This window comes from Elgaria multicarinata, chromosome 3 (assembly GCF_023053635.1).
Source record: "Elgaria multicarinata webbii isolate HBS135686 ecotype San Diego chromosome 3, rElgMul1.1.pri, whole genome shotgun sequence".
NCBI lineage: Eukaryota > Metazoa > Chordata > Lepidosauria > Squamata > Anguidae > Elgaria > Elgaria multicarinata.
In genome coordinates, this window is record NC_086173.1 from 26,774,169 (window position 1) to 26,792,822 (window position 18,654).

Sequence of the window (18,654 nt, forward strand, 5' to 3'; positions counted from 1 at the left end):
GCAGTCCATCACGTTGGGCAAAACAACCTTTCATGGTTTCATTTATCAGTTGGCCCATCCCGTCACAACCACTCAATTACAAAAGTGTTTCCTTTATGCTTCTTGCGAAGGGACTTAGCTTAGACAGTATAGGTGGATAGATACTCAGAAACACGCAGTGTTGGATAAAAGCATTTTCAAATCTCATTATTCTTCACTATTTTTTCCATTTTGTGGAAGGGGAAGCTTGAGCTAAGAAATAGCTATTTGTTCAAAGCTACCTAGTGAGTCTCCTAAACCCAGTGTCTAGATTCTATTGCAATGAACTTGTGAACGTATTTCCTTTACCTCCATAGGCTTCCAATGCTGCTGGCCCATGGAGTAGCTCACAGTCTGGAAAAATCCTCAGCTGATGTTTTTTGAAGTCGTTTCTGTGTCTCAAGCATCTGCACTTCCCCGGTCCTTTTGCCACATTGATTAGGGCAACTCCCAACTCCCCTTCTGGCAACCACTGCCGCCCAGCACAAACAATAATCCTTTTGAAAGTAGTTGTCCACAAATATTATCTTGTAAAGTTGACTTGATGTGTATACATAATAGGTATTTTCTTTGTTGATGTGTTTTTAAATTAATATACAGATGGATATGGGCACATAATAGATGTATTTCTGTGGGTTTTTTGGTAATCTCTGTATTTTTGAAAAATACTGAAAGAATAAAGCTTGTATAGAGTGCCATGCCCGTCACCACTTGCTCTCTTCTCTTCCATCTGAAATTAGGAGCGTCCACAGGCAGATTTCCTTCCACTAGGACTCCTTTTAAAAGGCACTGCTCCTTTTAAAAATAAAGCACTGCCTCTATCTCCCTGGAGAGCATTCAGAGGACATAATCCAAAAATCCTTTTAAAACTTTAACAATTTATATTAAACATCACTATGCTTTGTGGAGTCATACTTTGGACAGTATGTCATTCACCCATTTTTACACTGTTCTTAATGAGGGTGAGCATATAGCCCATACTTTCAGCAGTACTGAATGGATTCCAGGATTTGTGTTTGTTTGTGTGTGTGTGTGTGTGTGTGTGTGTGTGTGGAAAGAGTTCTGAGCCAACTGGGCTTTTAAGCATTTGGCAGGTGTTCAAAGCCAGGGTGGATTCCCTCCTCCTCCTCCTCCTCCTCCTCCTCTTCCTTGGCAGAATTTAAGCACTGGTGTAAGGGCTGAGTTTTCCAAAGAACTAAGCTACCAGGAAATTCCTGCTAAGTTCTATCTGGCTTGATTTTGTAAAGCCTGCTGGGTGGGTGAGTGGGCTATGAAAACTCAATTGACTTGTAAAACTTGCTTGTAATATTGGGAACGCTCCTGAATTGCTGGGTTGGAATAATGGAGAAAAAGAAGCTGAGTGGGTAACAGGCAGTGGCACGAGCTCAGGCCCCACTGCAGGAAAGGCATCCACTTGCATTAAAACAGCACCGCAAGTACATATGAAAAGTTAATATTTTATATATATCCCCTTCAAATTTATTCATAAATCACAAGTAGGGTTGCTAACTATTTTCTGGACCTGCTCTCAACGCGAAGGACTCAGGCCTTGTAAATAACCTCACAAAAATTAGCAGCCTCCTCAACACCTCCCAATGTTTACAAACTGAACCGTACACACCTACCTATGTTAAGTCATCTTTTGTATTGTGTTGGCAGCGGGAATGGGGAAAAAAAGAACCAACTTTCCCAATTTGCAGTTGCTTAGTGACAATCAACATGATACCTCTTTGGTGTTATTCCTGGAAGGGGTTGTAAGACACCTCTTCTGTCAGGCTTTTGGTTGACATTGTGTTTAGTGTTGTTTTATTCCGTTTAATGGACAGTTTGTGTCATCATCAGTTAAAATTACTCAAGGCAGAGTATATTTGATCACAGACTCATCCTACTTGCTGAAGTTTATTACAGAAGAATGAGGAGAGGCTACTTCCCAGCTAATATCTTTTTGAAGCTCTTTTTAACACTCCAATTTTTTAGAGCAACTTTTAACGCAAATGAAACTTTGCCTTAACAGCTGAGATAAAAGGGAGAGACTGCAAATACCTGAAATTAATAGTGTTCAGCTGCGTCCCTTTGAAATACAAAACATATTCCTGTTTATGAGACACACCGTACAATGAATACATTACAGTGAAATGTTTAAATTAACAACAGTTTAGGTCTGAAATACAGTAGTTTGAAATCAACTAACCAAATTACGACTGGGAAATTCGTACACTATAATTTTAAAATGAGTTTGCCTTCCTGGTTATGCCAGGACGTGGCTCCCCTCAATAAATGTAGAGGCGATCTGAAATAGCAGCCGGCAAGTGGGTCATGACCTGCATGCGCAACCACCAATAATAGTCCATGGGATGGTACCGGGTGTAGGGCGAAGTAGCGGTCAGAGCGTGGGTAATGCTGTCGACAACGGGGGAAATATCTGAGGAGCCGCTGCTGCAGTATGACTCCATTTTGGCGACCTGCTCATCAAAATACTTCCGTCCATAGTCATTGCGCACAATTTCGGGCAGGTCGTCCCACATCTTGTTGGCAATGGCTTTAATGCGCTCGGGGCTGTACAGGCTGGTGCCAGCAATGAAATTCCCAGGCTCCACAATGCAGACGTTCACATTGTGGGAGTGCATCTCATAGCGTAGGCAGTCGGAGAAGGCTTCCACCCCAAACTTGGTGATACAGTAGGGGGAGCGAGCGGGGCTTGCCATCCGCCCCATCATGCTGGCTATGTTCACAACACGGCCTTCGGCTCGACGGATGAGAGGCAGGAAGGCCTTGGTCATGCGGACGGTCCCCCACAGATTCACTTCAGCCACTTCTTTGTAGGTATCCATGCTGGTGAATTCAACCTCCCCAAAGGTTGAGATCCCGGCATTGTTGACCAGACCCCAAACTCCAGCCTGCGGGTTCTTCAAGGAGGCAGTCACATAGTCCACAGCACGCTCCACATCCTCTTTGTTGCAGACGTTGAGCTGCATGGTTCTCATACGGTCACTCTTCAGGTCATCAAGGTCCTTGTAGCCTCCCTGGCCTTGCTCCTTCTGCAGGCAGCCAGCATAAATGATGAAGCCCTTTTCATACAGGTGCTTGGCAATGGTGAAGCCAAAGCCAGAGTCACAACCAGTGACCACTACAGACCGCTCGCCAGTATCTACTTTTGTTCCATAGGAGCGCTGGCCCCTCAGGCTCAAGGCAGAGAAAAAAAATCCTGGAAGGGGCCTAAGGCCGATGGAGGTATCTCTGAGGTGTGGAGCTTTTACAAACAGCTGGGCAAGAGACCGGGAGTTGCAGGCAGCAGCTAGGATGGTTGCCATCGATGGGTGTCTTCACCTTGATTCTGCATGGAAATCCATGGAAATATTGTTTTCTGCGGTTACATTGTTGTTACAGTGGGGTATATGTTTTAAGAAAGAAACAAACAAGCCTGTTGAAACAGTCACAAGAATGTGAAAAATAAATCTCTAAAACTATTTTTAAAAACCCGATACAAAACGTTACTAATGTGAGCCTGTGCCCACAATATGTTTTTACCATTTTTAAAAAATTCAACACTTAGGAATAGGGTCTATTTATTTCATTAAAGCCCAACTTTCTTTCATGATAGAATTCAAAGTAGCATCCATAGAGTTACCAGGTGGTCTTTCATCAAAGTACTGATGAGACCAGAGCTGCTTAGCTTTAGCACTGCAGCCTATGCCTTTAGACTATGCCCTACTAATAATTACATTACTATACCGTATTATTACTACCCCCACCCCTGTAAATATTATTGCCAGCCTCCACTTTGAATCTGGGCTGTTCTTTTTTCCTCTCTGGCTGGAAAAAAAAAGCAAAGGAGTGGGGACATATGTGTGCAGGCACATGTACAAACACCATTCTTAAATGTTATAATTATCAGCCTTCTGTCAACCTGTCTTGCTTGAGAGGCCTTTTACAACTGTGATAGTAATCTGTTTAATGGTACAGTAGGGTGATCCTTCAAGAGACATAACTTGATGCAATCCCAAAGACATAATTAAAATGCTGAAGTGTGCCAAACACATTAATTCTGTTTAATAATAGGAACTTGTGGCAGAATGGTAACTGACTGAACTACCTGTACAGTAAAAGTCCTGGACTCAGGTCAAAATAGTCAAAGTCACGTGTAACCTGAACATAGGAATATTTGCCATTCCACTATGGTCAATGGGAATTAATCCCAAATCAATAAACTTAGGGTTGCAGCCTTATTGTAAATTAGTCAGCCCTTTAATATGCATAAAGTACCACACTGCTGCTTTTCTTCTATGGTGGTTGTTGACAAGTGGTGAAAGGATGGATTTACCCTATTCTTGGTATATGCTTGTAAGGGGAGGGGGGTTGTCTCATCAAAATTATGGAATATAAGTGGGATCAGTAACAAAATATTGCAGTGTATCCCGCCTCCAAAAAGGAATGCCCCTGTTAGAGTTCCAGCAGGCTACCCACTCCAAGAAGGGCATTTTGTCACTCTACATTCTGTGGCTAATCAGCAGTGCTCAGTAAACTAGGTTTTTTTTTTGAGGGGTGGGGGCATGGGGTTGTTTCCTTAGGCATTTTTCTTTCTTGGTACTTCTGCAATCCTCAAGGTTCAATCTTGAACTCCACTAGCAGTGTTTGATTTTGTGGAGGGCCACCATTGGATACTGCCCTAAGTATAAAGTTTCAATTCTGGAGCCTCCTCTTCAGACTGAGCAACTCAGTTGTAGCACAAAGGCTGTCCTACCAGACTAAGCACCTGCTTTCCATCTTTCCTAATCACGAACAGCAAATTCCATCTCTGGAACCTGATCTGTGCCTCTGGACAAAGTGCTCACTTCTTGCCCCTCCTAGATAGTTTCCCCATTGATTTGAACAAAGTGTTAGACAAATTGCTAATTCCCCGAGGCCAAAACTGAATGTGAGAATTGCGTGAATACATCTCACAATAACTTTTTCTTTTGCTAAAAAGAGTGGGGAACTGATTTGGTTCTGTGTCATTCCGAGGAGGTGTGTGTGTGTCTAATCCTTTCCCCCTGTGCCACAGCCCCCAATCTATATTATTGTTGTTGTTGTTGTTGTTGTTGTTGTTGTTATTTCTATACTGCCCCATATCTGAAGCTCTCTGGGTGGTTTACAAAAGATTAAAACATTAAACATTGATATACAAAATTTTAAACCATAAAAATATAAATTCCCCTTTCAAACTGATATTAGCCAGACAGGGAAAAACATTCAGGTACACATATGTGCTTGTTTGTTTTCCACTGCATAATAGCAGCTTTTTGAGGGAAGGGGGCAATTTCAGCCATGGTATAGGAGGAAAGGGTTCCCCTCCACCCCATCGCTACCTTGGCCCCTGAACCAAGTCAGCCCATCCATGTGCCTGCTTTTAGCAAAAAAAAAAAAAACGTCATTTTTAGCATGGTCCTGAAGTGCTGCCTGTTCTGAGGCTCTGGAGAGAAATAAATGTCCTCCTCTTGTTTCTGGATCAGGGCAGGATCTGAAGACACATGATGGAGCCGTCTTGCTGAAGCTAAGCAGGTCTGACTCTATTCAGTGCCTGGATGGGAGATCTCCCAAGAGTCCTATGTATGGTACCTTGATCTCCATTATTGAATAAAAAATGGATTATAAAATGTAATAGATAAAATAATCCGGCATCTTAATAATAATTCACCACAACTTCCTTGTTACTGACGAATATCTCTCATTAAGGGGACCAAGGACAACCCCTGTACAGGTGCAAAAATCTTTGATCAAAGGTTTTAGCATAATCCAAATCTGTTCTAGCTGCAGTCATTACACTGAAGGCTGTGATATAATCCAGTGATGCCCAGAGCAATTTCTGAAATAAAACAAAATTATAAATACCTCCCCACAAACACTGCTTCTAACAAAAAGCATTATGTAGAGTCAAAGCAATCATTCCTACTGGTCCTTCCTTCTCTTCCATCTTGCCAATGAATCTTTTATGAAAGGACAGACATGTTAAGGCTGCAATCATATCCCTACTAACATGGGAATAAGTCCATTGAACTCTATGGGAGTAGACATGCATAGGATTATACAGTTAGGGACTTAAATGTGCGGGTACAGAACAAAACTCTCATTATGTGCAGATGATGCATTAATTTGCATAGATTTTTTCAGGTATTGCATTCATAGCTCACTTTTCTTTTCACAATAGAAAAACTCAAAGCAACCAAGAAAAGAAATAAAAAGTATGCATGGGTCAAAGCAGGCCAATAGAAAGGGACTCATGGTATTCCCCACCCACTCCTGCAGAGTAGCTAACTGCTGATTGAGGTCTGGATGGCAGTTGGGCCAGGCAAGGCTGCAGAATGCCAGAACACTGAGGAGTCCAAGATGGAAGGGGCCAGGTGGCAGTTGGCCAAGGTGATTGACCACCCAGACACTTTCATTCTTCATTTCATATGGCTAGTAGAAAAATGTGGAGCTGTACCTGGCTATGCATGGAATCAGAGTCAGTCAGAACATGTGCCCTTAGGAACAAATTCTCCACAACTGCTGTTCAAAACACGGAAATTCAAGGGGCAACCTAAAGGGACTATTTGTTTGTAATGACCTTCCTCCCCGAATATGACGCAACTGGTCAAGTGAAATGTGGACCTTACTATTAAAGAAAACAACAACAGTCGTCACTGATAAACCAGTAAAAGACATTTTGTTGTAAAGAAGGACTCTGCAGACTACTTCCTACAACTGCGAGGAAGGCCTAGAAAAAATACAGGCCGAAACGCGTCGAGCTTCTCAACCAAATACAATATAATAAAAAGTTCAGCATCTTGAGAACTCATTTCTCCCCTTTTTCGCACTTACCACTAGAGCCCTACTAAGACATTCTGTTGCTGTGTTCACTAAACATGTGAGGAGGGGGAGTCCTCTACCCTCGCCCCTTCCTCACGTGTTTCCATCTCCTTGTTCTCATAGAGGACAACTTTCTGAATGGGAGAGCTCCTGTATTTATGGAAGCTCCACACGCTATTGAGAACACTGATTTTCTCTATAATGTAAAGTTGTAATTGAACTTCCAAGTACGTATCGTTTTGTGAAGCTTCACTATGGATTTTTGCTGGATGTACCTTTTTATGTATCTGACCTGCCATGTTACATGTGGCTTGGCTCATTATTTTGCGATATGCTTGCAGGCATGGTTTTTTTATGTGGCAGTTTTGAGTCTCAAGTGTGTTGTGCCCACCACACTCTTAACTGACTCTTCCTGGCACAGGATGGAGATAATCTATGCAGTGCCTGAGGCTGTGTGATCCACAGCCTGTTGATTGCACAACCCACCCTCCAATTCCCAGTACTGGCATTCTCATCTCAACTTGCTTCACTGGGGTTCTCCCTCTAATGACTATCACCAATTTAAAGATGCTGAGATTGTTCAATATGTCCAGCTATCCTGTCCTACATCCACTCTCACCAATGATATACCCATCCATATTTACATGGACCTTCTCCGCTCCCAAGGGTTGGCAACTTTTAACCAGCCTCTGAACCTTTAATGTCACCTACAAACTTTAGCACAGAGGTGGGCAACTTGTAGCTCTCCAGGGATTGTTGGACTGCAGTCCGTGTCATCGTTCACCATTGGCTATCCTGGCCAAGTTCTGATGGGAGCTGCAGTCCAACAACATCTGGAAGGCGATAAATTTCCCATCCTGTTTTAGCAGATGATGATAATGCTTAAGCTGTGAACAGCTCAGGCATGCACAAGCACAAAACAGGCTGTATTTTCCTTGTCAGTTGACAACCCTATTTCTATCTACTCGCTCCTTTGGAGAAGCACAGCCGTTGAGTGGAGCTAATTCGCTTTCAGAATGTACAGAGGAGAAAGAAGAGTGATGGCTCACTCTTCCCAGTAATTAATCATCTTCATTTAAGTTGCCTCAGTACCTCCAATGACACAGATCCAGTAGGTGGTGAAATATATGCTGGGGCTGGGAGCAATTGGTAGGTAATAGCTGATTCACCATTGAATATACGTTCTGTCAACATATACCGCCATATGTCTTTGCCTCATCGTTGCTGTGGGCAATCCCACTCTCAGCACCTGTCCTTTTTGTTCATTGGTCCATAAAGTAATTAATTTCTTGTAAACAGCATAGTTATTGAAGTGTTTTTCAGAAAAAGGTGGAGGCATAAATAAGTCATAAGAGGCAGCTTCAACAACTAGCTATCTTTCCAAACTGTAAGCAAGCAGAGCTGGCCCTACCATTAGGCAGAGTGAGGCAGCTGCCTCAGATGGCAGATGTGGGGTGGGGGGAAGACCTCCATCCATTCCTGCTGCCCCTCCAATTGTTCCCATCCTCCTGAATCTGTACCCCAGTATAGAAGGTCTGTAGCTCAGTGGTAGAGTACTGGCTTTGCATGCAGAAAGTCCCAGGTTAAATCCCCGGCATCTCCAGCTACAGATAAGAAAGAATTCTGCCTGAAGAGCCACTGGAGAGCTGCTGCTGGTCAGAGTCAACAAATACAGGGATGGATATACCAATGGTCTGACTCTGCTAGGAACATAGGAAACTGCCTTCTACAAAACTTGCTTCTGTTGGCCTTGATACTTGCCTGCACTCCCGAAGTTAGCCTGTTGTCCTCAGATGTGGCAGAGTAGGATGCTGTCCCACAGCCATTTAAAAGCAACCAGGCTTCTGCCTATGGAATAGAGGAGTTATCTTGTTCTTTGTCTCAAGCAGCAAAATGTCTTGAGCCAGCTCTGAAACCAAGCTTTAAGGACATGTAATTACATTTGCCTACATTCTTCCTTCTCTGTTCTTCTCTCATTTTGCTACTCTCTGTTTCTGCCTGTTTCAGTCTATCTCAGGCCTCAGCTAGACCTACTAGGTCTAGCGTGATGGAGGGGTGAGGATCTCGTGTTATTTTTATACGTGCAATGACCTCGGAGGGAGAGGACGTCGTGGCCGCCATTTGTTGTTGTTGTTAAAAGAGCAGAGCGCACGGACGCTTGTGTGCAAAAGGTATTTTTTTTTAATTTTAAATATTTTTTCCGGCTCCCCCCCCACCCCACATGGGCGTAGAGCTCCTGAAGAGCTCTGTGCCCTGTGTGCGGGTCCTGGCCCCGCCCACATGTTCTGTTGTCTCAGGATCAGCCTGAGACCGTGGAAAAAGCGGGCTCAAAGGGTAGGGCGAGATCCTGAGGAAAGGGATGGATCATCCCTCCCTGCTCCTGGGATCCCCTATGCATCATGTGGACGCACAGGGATGATCCCGGGGATCACCCCGTCTAGCTACGGCTTTAGACTGAAAGCTCTTTGGGGGCAGAGACCTGCCTGTTTTTGCCTAGCTGTGTGGATAAAAAATAACTGAAAAGGTTCATAATTTATTTATTTAATTAATTTATTCAAAACATTTATATCCCACCCTATATCATTAATATATATTCTATAAATAAGATAAAATGGCAGGTGGTGGGGTATTAAGTTGATCCACAACAGCAGAAGGGTTTTGCAGCTAAGGTGTTAGATGCAGGGCAGGCATAAAACAAGTTTAAAAAATGGCAAATGACAGGAGACACGGTGGATAAACCTCCTTGAAAGACTACTTGCCCACCTACTACTACTATTCTCTTGCAAAGTGCAGCCCCAAGGGAGAGTTGGGTAGGGTATGTTTTATGTAGCATGTACTCTGAGGTTTAGCCAGAATACTTTGTAGGCTTTTGGCTCCAGAACATGGCCCAGAATCCTCCATGGGAGTTACATGGCAGATGCGTGGAAGTCCCATACCAAGTAGGTATGCTGCTTGAAAACTGCTGCTTTAAAGTTGTTGGGAATTATGTAAAATGAAGTTGTGGCTCCCATCTAATAATACTGTTCTAGTTGTGATAGGGGTAGGGTGGGGAAAAGTTTGGGATAACCCCCCTCTTCTGTGTTCTATCAACCTCTTATAGTGAGCGAGAGCTTTTAGCATTTTTTTTTACTTGATTTAATGATCCTCTAATGTTTCTTTTATTCTAAAAGCTTTTGATGTTTTCAGAATGAGGAACAGTTCCTTTCTCTGAAGTGTAGAAGAGGAATATCAATTAATTTCTTTCTGATGATTCTTCAGTTTTTTCCCTGCCTGCTTATAACCTCAGAACACCTTACATGTGTTACAGTCAGTAACTAAAGGCCGAGCAAATGCTAATAAATAAAAATTCTGCAGCCGGCTAACCTTTTGAAATTGCTTTTGAAATGGGGACTTCCCCCATTTGGCAAGCCTGATTCCTTGAAGAAAGAGTAAAAGGTTTTCATAAAATTTGGATGGAAAGCACCAAAGTTATAGGCAGCAGAAGATATAATGGGACTCTAGTCGAAACAAATGGAAAAACAGAAAGGAATTGTGGCCACCATTTGGATTCTTTTTTTTTTAAGAAAAGGAACACATGAGCGCTCAAATGAAAGGTCTCACCCTCCCCTCACCCCACCCCTGATGGGCACAGAGCTCCTGAGGAGCTTTGTGCCCCGTGCCCGGCTCCTCGTGGTTACTCGTGAGGAGCTGGGACAACCCGCGACACCCGGCCACACGTTCCGCGGTCTCGGGATCATCCAGAGACCACAGAAAAAGCAGGAAAAAAGGGTAGGGCGATATCCCAGCACAAGGGAGGGATCATCCCTCCTTGTTCCCGGGATGCCCTCAATATCAAAGGCAGGCAATTGCTGATATCTTGAGTCTATGACATACAGCTTAAAAAGACACAGGCCTCAACCCAGGCACTCCACTCTGCATATAGAAATAGGCAGTTTTTCTGTTTCAGTAAGCTAAAGCTTAGCTTGGGGTGGGGCAAGAATATGGTAAGATAACGTATATGTAACTCTCTGCCTTATTCCATGGGCATTGTGTTTTCACAAATGTTCTGCTTTTTCTCTCTAGTCAGCAGTTGCTGGCATTGCTGACTAATATTCACTGTTTTTAACTTTTGCAAACCGCTGAGTGCTTCGGCTATGGGGCGGTATATAAATTTAATAATAAATAAATAGTAAACGATGGTGCCCAGACCAGTACATACATTGGTGGTTTTAACTATATAGGATTGCTTTGTAAGTTCCAGGCTTCTGACTTTTGTGAAATTTGAGAACTGCCATAAATTTGGAGAATTTCAGCAGTCACTTAAAAAACAAGAGAAAACCTGAGTACGTGAAGGCCATTTCTACTGAAAACTTGGAAGTGCTTTGGGTAAGATTTCCACAGTCAGTAGCTTAATTTCCTCTCTACATTTCGTATTATGTTGTCTGCCTTTTCTCCCCTAGTCCCCCATGCTCTATGAGCCTTTGTGCTATTTCTGAGTCTGCAACAAAAAACTAGCGGCAGATGCCAAATACGAGCATCCATAATTGATCGAGAACATTAATTCCATTTACAGACATTTGTCTTAATTTGAATACTCTAATAACAGAATAGAATTTCAGCATCCTCGTTTTAGTATATTTTATTTGTGAATCAAATTAGCAGTTTTTCCACATAAAATTTAGCTGTGTTGCCCAGTGACACCATACTTGTTTATTCCTTTCTTTGCTTGAATGCACCTTACATTTTTAACGTGATGCTCTGACTTAGCACCACATATGTTTAGAAATATGCCTTCTAGAGCCCTCCTAGAACTGCACTACTCCAGAATGCTGATGGGAGTTCATATGATTGGTTAGGAAAAGGATGCTAGTCTGACTTTCTTCCCAACATGCTGTTTTACTGTTGCGAGGAAGGATATTTACAGAAAGGAGCATTCAAATATGCAATACCCCACCTGCACTCTAAAGTGACTTAAGGCTGTATCACTTGCTTTTACAAGTGTGCCCAGAGGGAAACTGATTTTGGTTTTTCCTTTGGTGTTCTGATTCTCCAGATGTTTACTTCTCAGGTTTTCCGGTTGTAAAACAACAAAAGGGGATAGAGGGCTGAAGGGCAAGATCACCACCTAATTTTAACTGATTAGCTATTGGTGTCCTTTTAATTTTGGATGTCATATTACACCAGTAGTCACATTTCATGCAAAGCTTGCCAGTTAACTGGTGTCATTGTTGTGAAAGCTGTTCTGCTATAGGGAAGAGAATTTTCAGTATAGAAGTCACTCGTGCACTTCAGAAGTTGGGAAATAAACCACAAACTAACAGCGCAATGCTATGCATGTTTACTCAGAAGTACGTTCCACTGTGTTTAATGGGTCTTCCTTCAAGGTAAGTGTCCATAGGATCGCAGGCTAAGTTACAACTAAGCTACAACTGTCCTTATTTATCAGTGAGAGTCTCTATTCTTCTACCTGGCCCTGGTAAACCACACTATTTTGAGGGTGGAGGGGTGGGGGAATGCATTTTTAAAAATGTTATTTATGTGAATGCTGCCATCATTCATCAAGATTCAGCTCCTTCCTCCTGACTGATTTTAGGAGTGGGAGGGGATTTTTTCTTGTTTTATCTATTGCACTTTGGTGCTTTTTAGAAAGCTGATTTTTATACTGTTTTTAGATATGAGTTAGTTTTTCTTTTAAAAAAAGATGTATGTGCTGCTTCTCCAAATATCTCATCGTTAAAGATCAACAATAAGACAAAATGAAACTTTAAAACCACTATATTCAACCCAGCCAGCACAAGGGCTGCTTTCATACATAATAGTAAGACCATAATAACACTAATCAAAGCAATGCAGCATTTAACCGTTCATAAAATAGATTACTTTCTCCACTTTCATGACTAATTGAGGCTTGGATCCCAGCATATACCTATAAGTAGTCAAAGCACACCTGTAAATAGTAAACTCCATGCAAACCTTTCCACCCCTTGAGAGCTACTGCTCTCCTCCTGGATCAAGCAGTCCAGGCAAGCGAGCATAGCAGGGTTGGAGCGAGGGATGGGCAAGTAAGTAGAAGGGTTGGCAAGACTGAGGAGCATGAGGCGGCTTCAAAATACCAGGAAGCAAGGCATTAGTAGATGAGAGCAGAGAAAGATGCTAGAGGTTTGGGATCAGTGCTTTGTTACTCTGGTAAAACCTATAGACAGGGAGGAAGAAGTTGCAAAGGAACAGGGTAGGGACAGTAACCAAAGATGTGGGAAGGTATTATTGGAGTAAAACAAGGGCTATTGAAGTTCATGGTCATCTGGGAACATCAGAAATGGTGGCCCAAGGAGCAAGACCTGAATCCAGTAGAACTCCCAGAAGAAATCTGATTTGAGGCTTCCTGCTGATGGTGACCGTGACATCCAGGCTTGATGTTATGAAGGAATGAATGCTAGGCCTGACTGTAACTTCTGTAAAGAAAAGAGTGGGGCCTTCTTACCAGATGGGAAATATGATGAAGCCCAGTGGATTTTGTACCAATTTCCAGTATCAAGAAAGGGGTGGTTACAGCGTCTAAAGCCTCAAGGATCCCTCCTTTTCCTCTCCTAGCTTTTCATGGAGATTCCCTAAGAATGTATGCATTTAGATGGGACAGAAGGATGGATCTCTCTACCAATCTGTTTGGAATCTTCATGCTGCTGTGTTCCGTGCTGTCATAATAATGATGGTCAGATCACCTTAGGAAGGATGTTAGTGAGGAAATCCTTTTGAAGCAGCCTCTCAAGTAGTCCAACTGCCCCCTCCTTCCCCATCTACCCACCTGTTTTTTAGGTTGACTAAGAGACATGGTTAAGAAGTAGTAAAATTTAAAACTGGCTTCTTCTGGTGTCAATATCCATTCAGCTAGATAGGTACATGGAATGGACTCGGGATGCCCTTTGGTTATGTCATCTTACCCCAGAAACGAACTTAGCCCGGGATTGTAATCTGAAGCCTTGATATCAGAAGAAAGTTCATTCCTGCTTTTTTCTGCCTTGCACCCCTGCTGAAGACAACCATGACATCATATAGGAACTTACAGGTAAAACACCTTTTTAAAGTGAGTGCGTTACCTTTGGAAGACTACTAGTAGTTAAATAATTTCTTGGCATTTTCCATTCATTTAAAAAAGGGGAGTTTAGGTAACCATAGCTAGCTAGAGCATTGATTAAATGCATTTTAATGGTATTTTGGCATTAACTTGCCATTGTGAGATGCAAATGTTAATGTTACCATAGTAGAAGTGCTTACTAATCACCTGTAGAAGTCCATGGAAATTCTGAATACCAGCAAATAATAATAATAATAAAATTTCTTACCCGCCTCTCTGATTGGATCAAGGCGGAGAACAACAGCAAGCATAAAATACTGATTAAAAACATAGTATACACTGTTAAAAAAATCTTAAAAACGTCCTAAAAGCATACTAAAAGCATCCTAAAATTCCACTGGATAGGCCTGCTGGAAGAGATCAGTCTTGATAGCTTTCTTGAATGCTAAAAGACTGTCAAGCTGATGAGTCTCCTGCGGCAGGCTATTCCACAGTCTGGGAGCAGCAGAAGAGAAGGTCCTCTGGGTAATTTTTGTCAGCCTAGTCTTTGCTGACTGAAGTAAATTCTTCCCGGAGGACCTGAGCGTGTGGGGAAGATTGTATGGGAGAAGGCAATCCTGCAGGTAGCCTGGTCTCAAACCATGAAGGGCTTTAGAGGTGATAACCAACACTTTATACTTCGCCCAGAAACTAATTGGCAGCCAGTGAAGAGATTTTAAGACTGGTGTAATGTGGTCACCCCTAGATATACCTGTGACCAACCTGGCTGCCATATTTTGAACTAGTTGAAGTTTCCAGACTAGGCACAAAGGTAGCACTATGTAGAGTGCGTTGCAGAAGTCGAGCCTCGAAGTTACCAGTCCGTGCACTGCCATCTTTAGGTCTTTTAACTCTAGGAAGGGGCTGAAGTTCTAGAGGAACAGATTTAAAATAAAAGCCACTGCCAAACACTTAAGGCCAACACTACCTATGGTATTCACCTCTGTTTGGCATTTGAACTAGAGTTGCCAACTTTTTTTACTAGCTCCTGAGCCTTTTAACTGGTTGATCTGCAGAAAATAGCAAGGGATGATGTTTATCTCCATGCCATGAAAAGCTTTATCTACTGGCTTCTGCGCATCAGACTGCTGGTTGTTAAGGCACCAGCAGGGGTGGAAAATAACTAGGTAGGTCCAGTCTACCTAGTTATCTTAAAGGATAGGTCTGCCTACCTAGTTGTTATTATCTTAGAGTCTCAATATTTAATATTTAACCTTTTTCTTGTGTTAGGGTAACAGAAAACAACAGAAATATTTAGAAAAATATATTTCATGAGTGCACTCCATCTATGAAATGGCTATTTTTGGTAGCCTCTCTTCAAAAGTCAGTTTAGAAAAAACCCACCCATTTTATAAATGCTTAATTCCTTGATCATCTGCTACATATCTACATGTTAGAGGTTTTATGGCTTGATTTGTAGTCTGTGGATGAGATCATGTGCTTAGTCAAATCTGTTCATTTGACTAAGTAGAATTTACTCTTCAATGTTTAGCAGGAGCTAGTCACCCTTCCTGAAATCCATGCTGATCCTCTGCCAGGACGACAGACAAAGGGAGAGAGGAAGTTTGGGTTCACACAACACTATAACACTTGATGGTTTATTTTCCGGAACAACACATGATGGGTTAACATGTTCTCTGTGGGACGTTACCCCTTTGCCCATGGTGGTTTAGAATAATATAATAATATAATAGTGGAGTTTGAAGGGGCCTATAAGGCCATCGAGTCCAATCCCCTGCTCAATGCAGGAATCCACCTTAAAGCATACCTGATAGATGGCTGTCCAGCTGCCTCTTGAAGGCCTCTAGTGTGGGATTGCCCATGGCCTCCCTAGGTCATTGGTTTCATTGTCATACTGCTCTAATAGTCAGGAAATTTTCCTTGATGTTCAGCTGGAATCTGGCTTCCTGTAACTTGAGCCCATTATTCTGTATCCTGCACTCAGAGATGATTGAGAAGAGATCCTGGCCCTCCTCTGTGTGGCAACCTTTTAAGTATTTGAAGAGTGCTATCATGTCTCCCCTCAATCTTCTCTTCTCCAGGCTAAAAATGCCCAGTTCTTTCAGTCCCTCCTCATAGGGCTTTGTTTCCACACCCCTGATCATCCTCGTTGCCCTCCTCTGAACACGCTCCAGCTTGTCTGCATCCTTCTTGAAGTGTGGTGCCCAGAACCAGACAAAGTAGTCAAGATATGGCCTAACCAGTGCTGAACAGAGGGTAACCCCTCACATGATTTGGAATCTATACTTCTCAGAGTGAATTGTTTGCTTCCTCCAACAATCCACTCAGAGAACCCTTGGTCTGCAGTAGAGGTTGTTCATATCTACGATGGGTTAGCGTGTTGTCTTTTGTGCTAGCATGGATTAGGGAGATCGCCTACAGAGCTGCACAGCAAGATTGGCCAAGAATGCTGCCCCTGCTCTGTTTCTCTCAGGCAATCTCTATTCCCACCACAAAGGAAGCTGGGAAATCTGCCTGGCTGATGGGAGAACTACAGGAGGAGGTGAAGCAAAGGAGGTGAAATAAACTATGCTGTGTAGTTTGTTTGCTTGATTGTCTGACAGGAGCACAGATTGTTTGCATAACCACTTACCCAGCAAAGCTTGCCACCCACCATTGGTTAGTGTGATGTGTGAACGCAGCCAAAGAGAACAAGAGCTAGTGTTTTGGATTTTGACTCATCTATTGCTTCTTAGAATGGAACTTGTGCAGCATGCAAGAGTACCAGCTAGGTTTTAAGTTTTCAAGTCTTAGGAGTTAGAAACAATGTTTTATTTGTTTATTTAATTGACCTCTTGTCAGTACTAACATAATTAATAATTCTCTCTCTCATGGTTATCTTGAGCAGTTTTCAGTCAGTTTTAAAAGTTTAACTTGTGTTTGTTTGACATTTCAAGCTCTGCTTTTTATTGTGCTGCCTAGGATGCCCATATATAAAAGAGGGTAGAAGCGTTACTTTCTTCTGCATGTCAAGCAGTACTTCCCAATGTCACTTCTTTTTCTACAATTACAGGCGCCTCAGGTGTCTGGCCATCCTATTGCCGCCTATCTCTAGACCTATTTGTGAGAAACAAGCTAATATGTATGCATGATATTCCTAGAAAGCAGTTTCAGTGGAAAGAGAGACCAAGGAAGTAGCCTGATAAAAATACAGGGAAGCTTTGTAAGACCGCAGATGCCTCTTTATTCCTTGTTTTCAGTTCATCGTTCAGTTTTATGGCTTTTGCCTATGCAACATCTCCTAAAATCAGATCCCTTTTTCCTGTCAGTGCTGTTCTTACTCTTTGGGCTTGATTGGATGTGGCATTTAACGTGCCACCACCTTGTTCTGCTTGTGCAAGGTCCTGCAGCCACCCTGTGGCCTTATCTAGACCTACCTCATAGTCCGCGACGGAGGAGGGAAGATCTTGTGTTGTGATTAATGCGAGATCCTTCCTCCGTTTACACATGAGGCGCGACGACCTCAGGAGGAGAGGCGTTGTGCCCGCCATTTTTTTTAAAGAGGAAGAAGCGCATGAACGCTCGTGCACTAAAGGTACGTTTTTTAAAAAACTTTAATTACTTTTTCCGCTCCCCCCACCCTACCCCTGATGGGCACAGCGTTCCTGAGGAGCACTGCGCCCTGTGTGAGGAATCGCGTGGAGCCGGGTCAAAACGCGGCAACGAGCCACACGTTCCACGGTCTCGGGCTCAGCCCGGGACCGCGGAAAAAGCGGGCTCAAAGGGGAGGCCTGTATCCCAGGGCAAGGGAGGGATGATCCCTCCCTGATCCCGGGATCCCCTGTGTGTCATGTGGATGCACAGGGACGATCCCGGGGTTCGCCCCGGGATAAAACCCGGTCTAGCTAAGGCCTGTGAATTCCCATATTTTTTCACAATGAGGAAAATATGTTAAGTGTTTTCTGGCATGCCATAGTACTGTAAAGAAATTCTGGTCCCTGTTTTCAGGACCAAGAGACATTTCTGTGGTTGTGTGGTTGTGATGTTTGCTGTGATGTTTCTGAATGAGCGTGTCCATGTAGCATAATTTCGCTCCCCTTTGTGTCATTTCATTTCTGGTTGCTGTAGTACAAATATGGCTGTTTTTCCTTTATTTATTTTTATTTTGATGATGCTGGACTTGCACACTTCTGAAGTTACCTTCTTTTGCAAATGTGCATTTGCAAGCTTCCACACAACACTGTGGCACATTTTTTTATTAAAAAAGGTGTGCACATAGGTAAACTGACTCGCCTACGCTATGCCCACAGAAACAGGAGAAGAGGGAGACACAAATGGAAGAAAGGAAAAACTGGCAGAGGGGTTGGGAAGTTGTGGCCTGGGGGAGGGATGAACAGTAGGTCTGTGAACAGGAAATCACATACTAGGGGGCAGGTGGAAAACGTAAGCAGTGTAGTAGATACTGTGAAATTTCACATTTGAGGGAAAAACAGAACACCATGATTTGTGTCTGTAAGAAGACTACCGTGCGATCAGACCTTGGTTGTCTCCCATTATTTCGTGTCTGGATTATGTCAGTGTTTTATTCAGACCTATTTCTCATCTCTACCCTCTCATTTCGGTCCTTTATTCTGCTGCCTGGCTTGTTCTTTCCAAGTATTGTTCCAACCACAATTCTCTTCTTTCTCCATCTTACCTGGCTTCTGTATCCTTTTTTTGTATCCTCTAAAACCATCTCTTTCTTACTTTTAAGTCTCTCTACTTTTTGGCTCTTAACTCCC

General features: G+C 42.9%; 2 protein-coding genes across 2 annotated transcripts in view; one reads left to right on the plus strand and one right to left on the minus strand.

The window, feature by feature from the left end:
* Positions 1–1,938: 1,938 nt before the first annotated feature.
* Positions 1,939–3,544, minus strand: LOC134396602 (D-beta-hydroxybutyrate dehydrogenase, mitochondrial-like). Its single transcript, XM_063123127.1, has one exon. It carries the CDS (start codon positions 3,327–3,329, stop codon positions 2,289–2,291), a length of 1,041 nt encoding a protein of 346 aa, XP_062979197.1. The 5' UTR covers positions 3,330–3,544; the 3' UTR covers positions 1,939–2,288.
* Positions 3,545–11,846: 8,302 nt separating this feature from the next.
* Positions 11,847–18,654, plus strand: part of SLC4A8 (solute carrier family 4 member 8) — a 70,025-nt gene continuing 63,217 nt past the window's right edge. Inside the window, exon 1 of the mRNA XM_063119766.1 lies at positions 11,847–12,206. Coding sequence (XP_062975836.1) covers positions 12,153–12,206 — 54 coding nt within the window. The 5' untranslated portion in view covers positions 11,847–12,152. The remainder of the gene's footprint in view (positions 12,207–18,654) is intronic.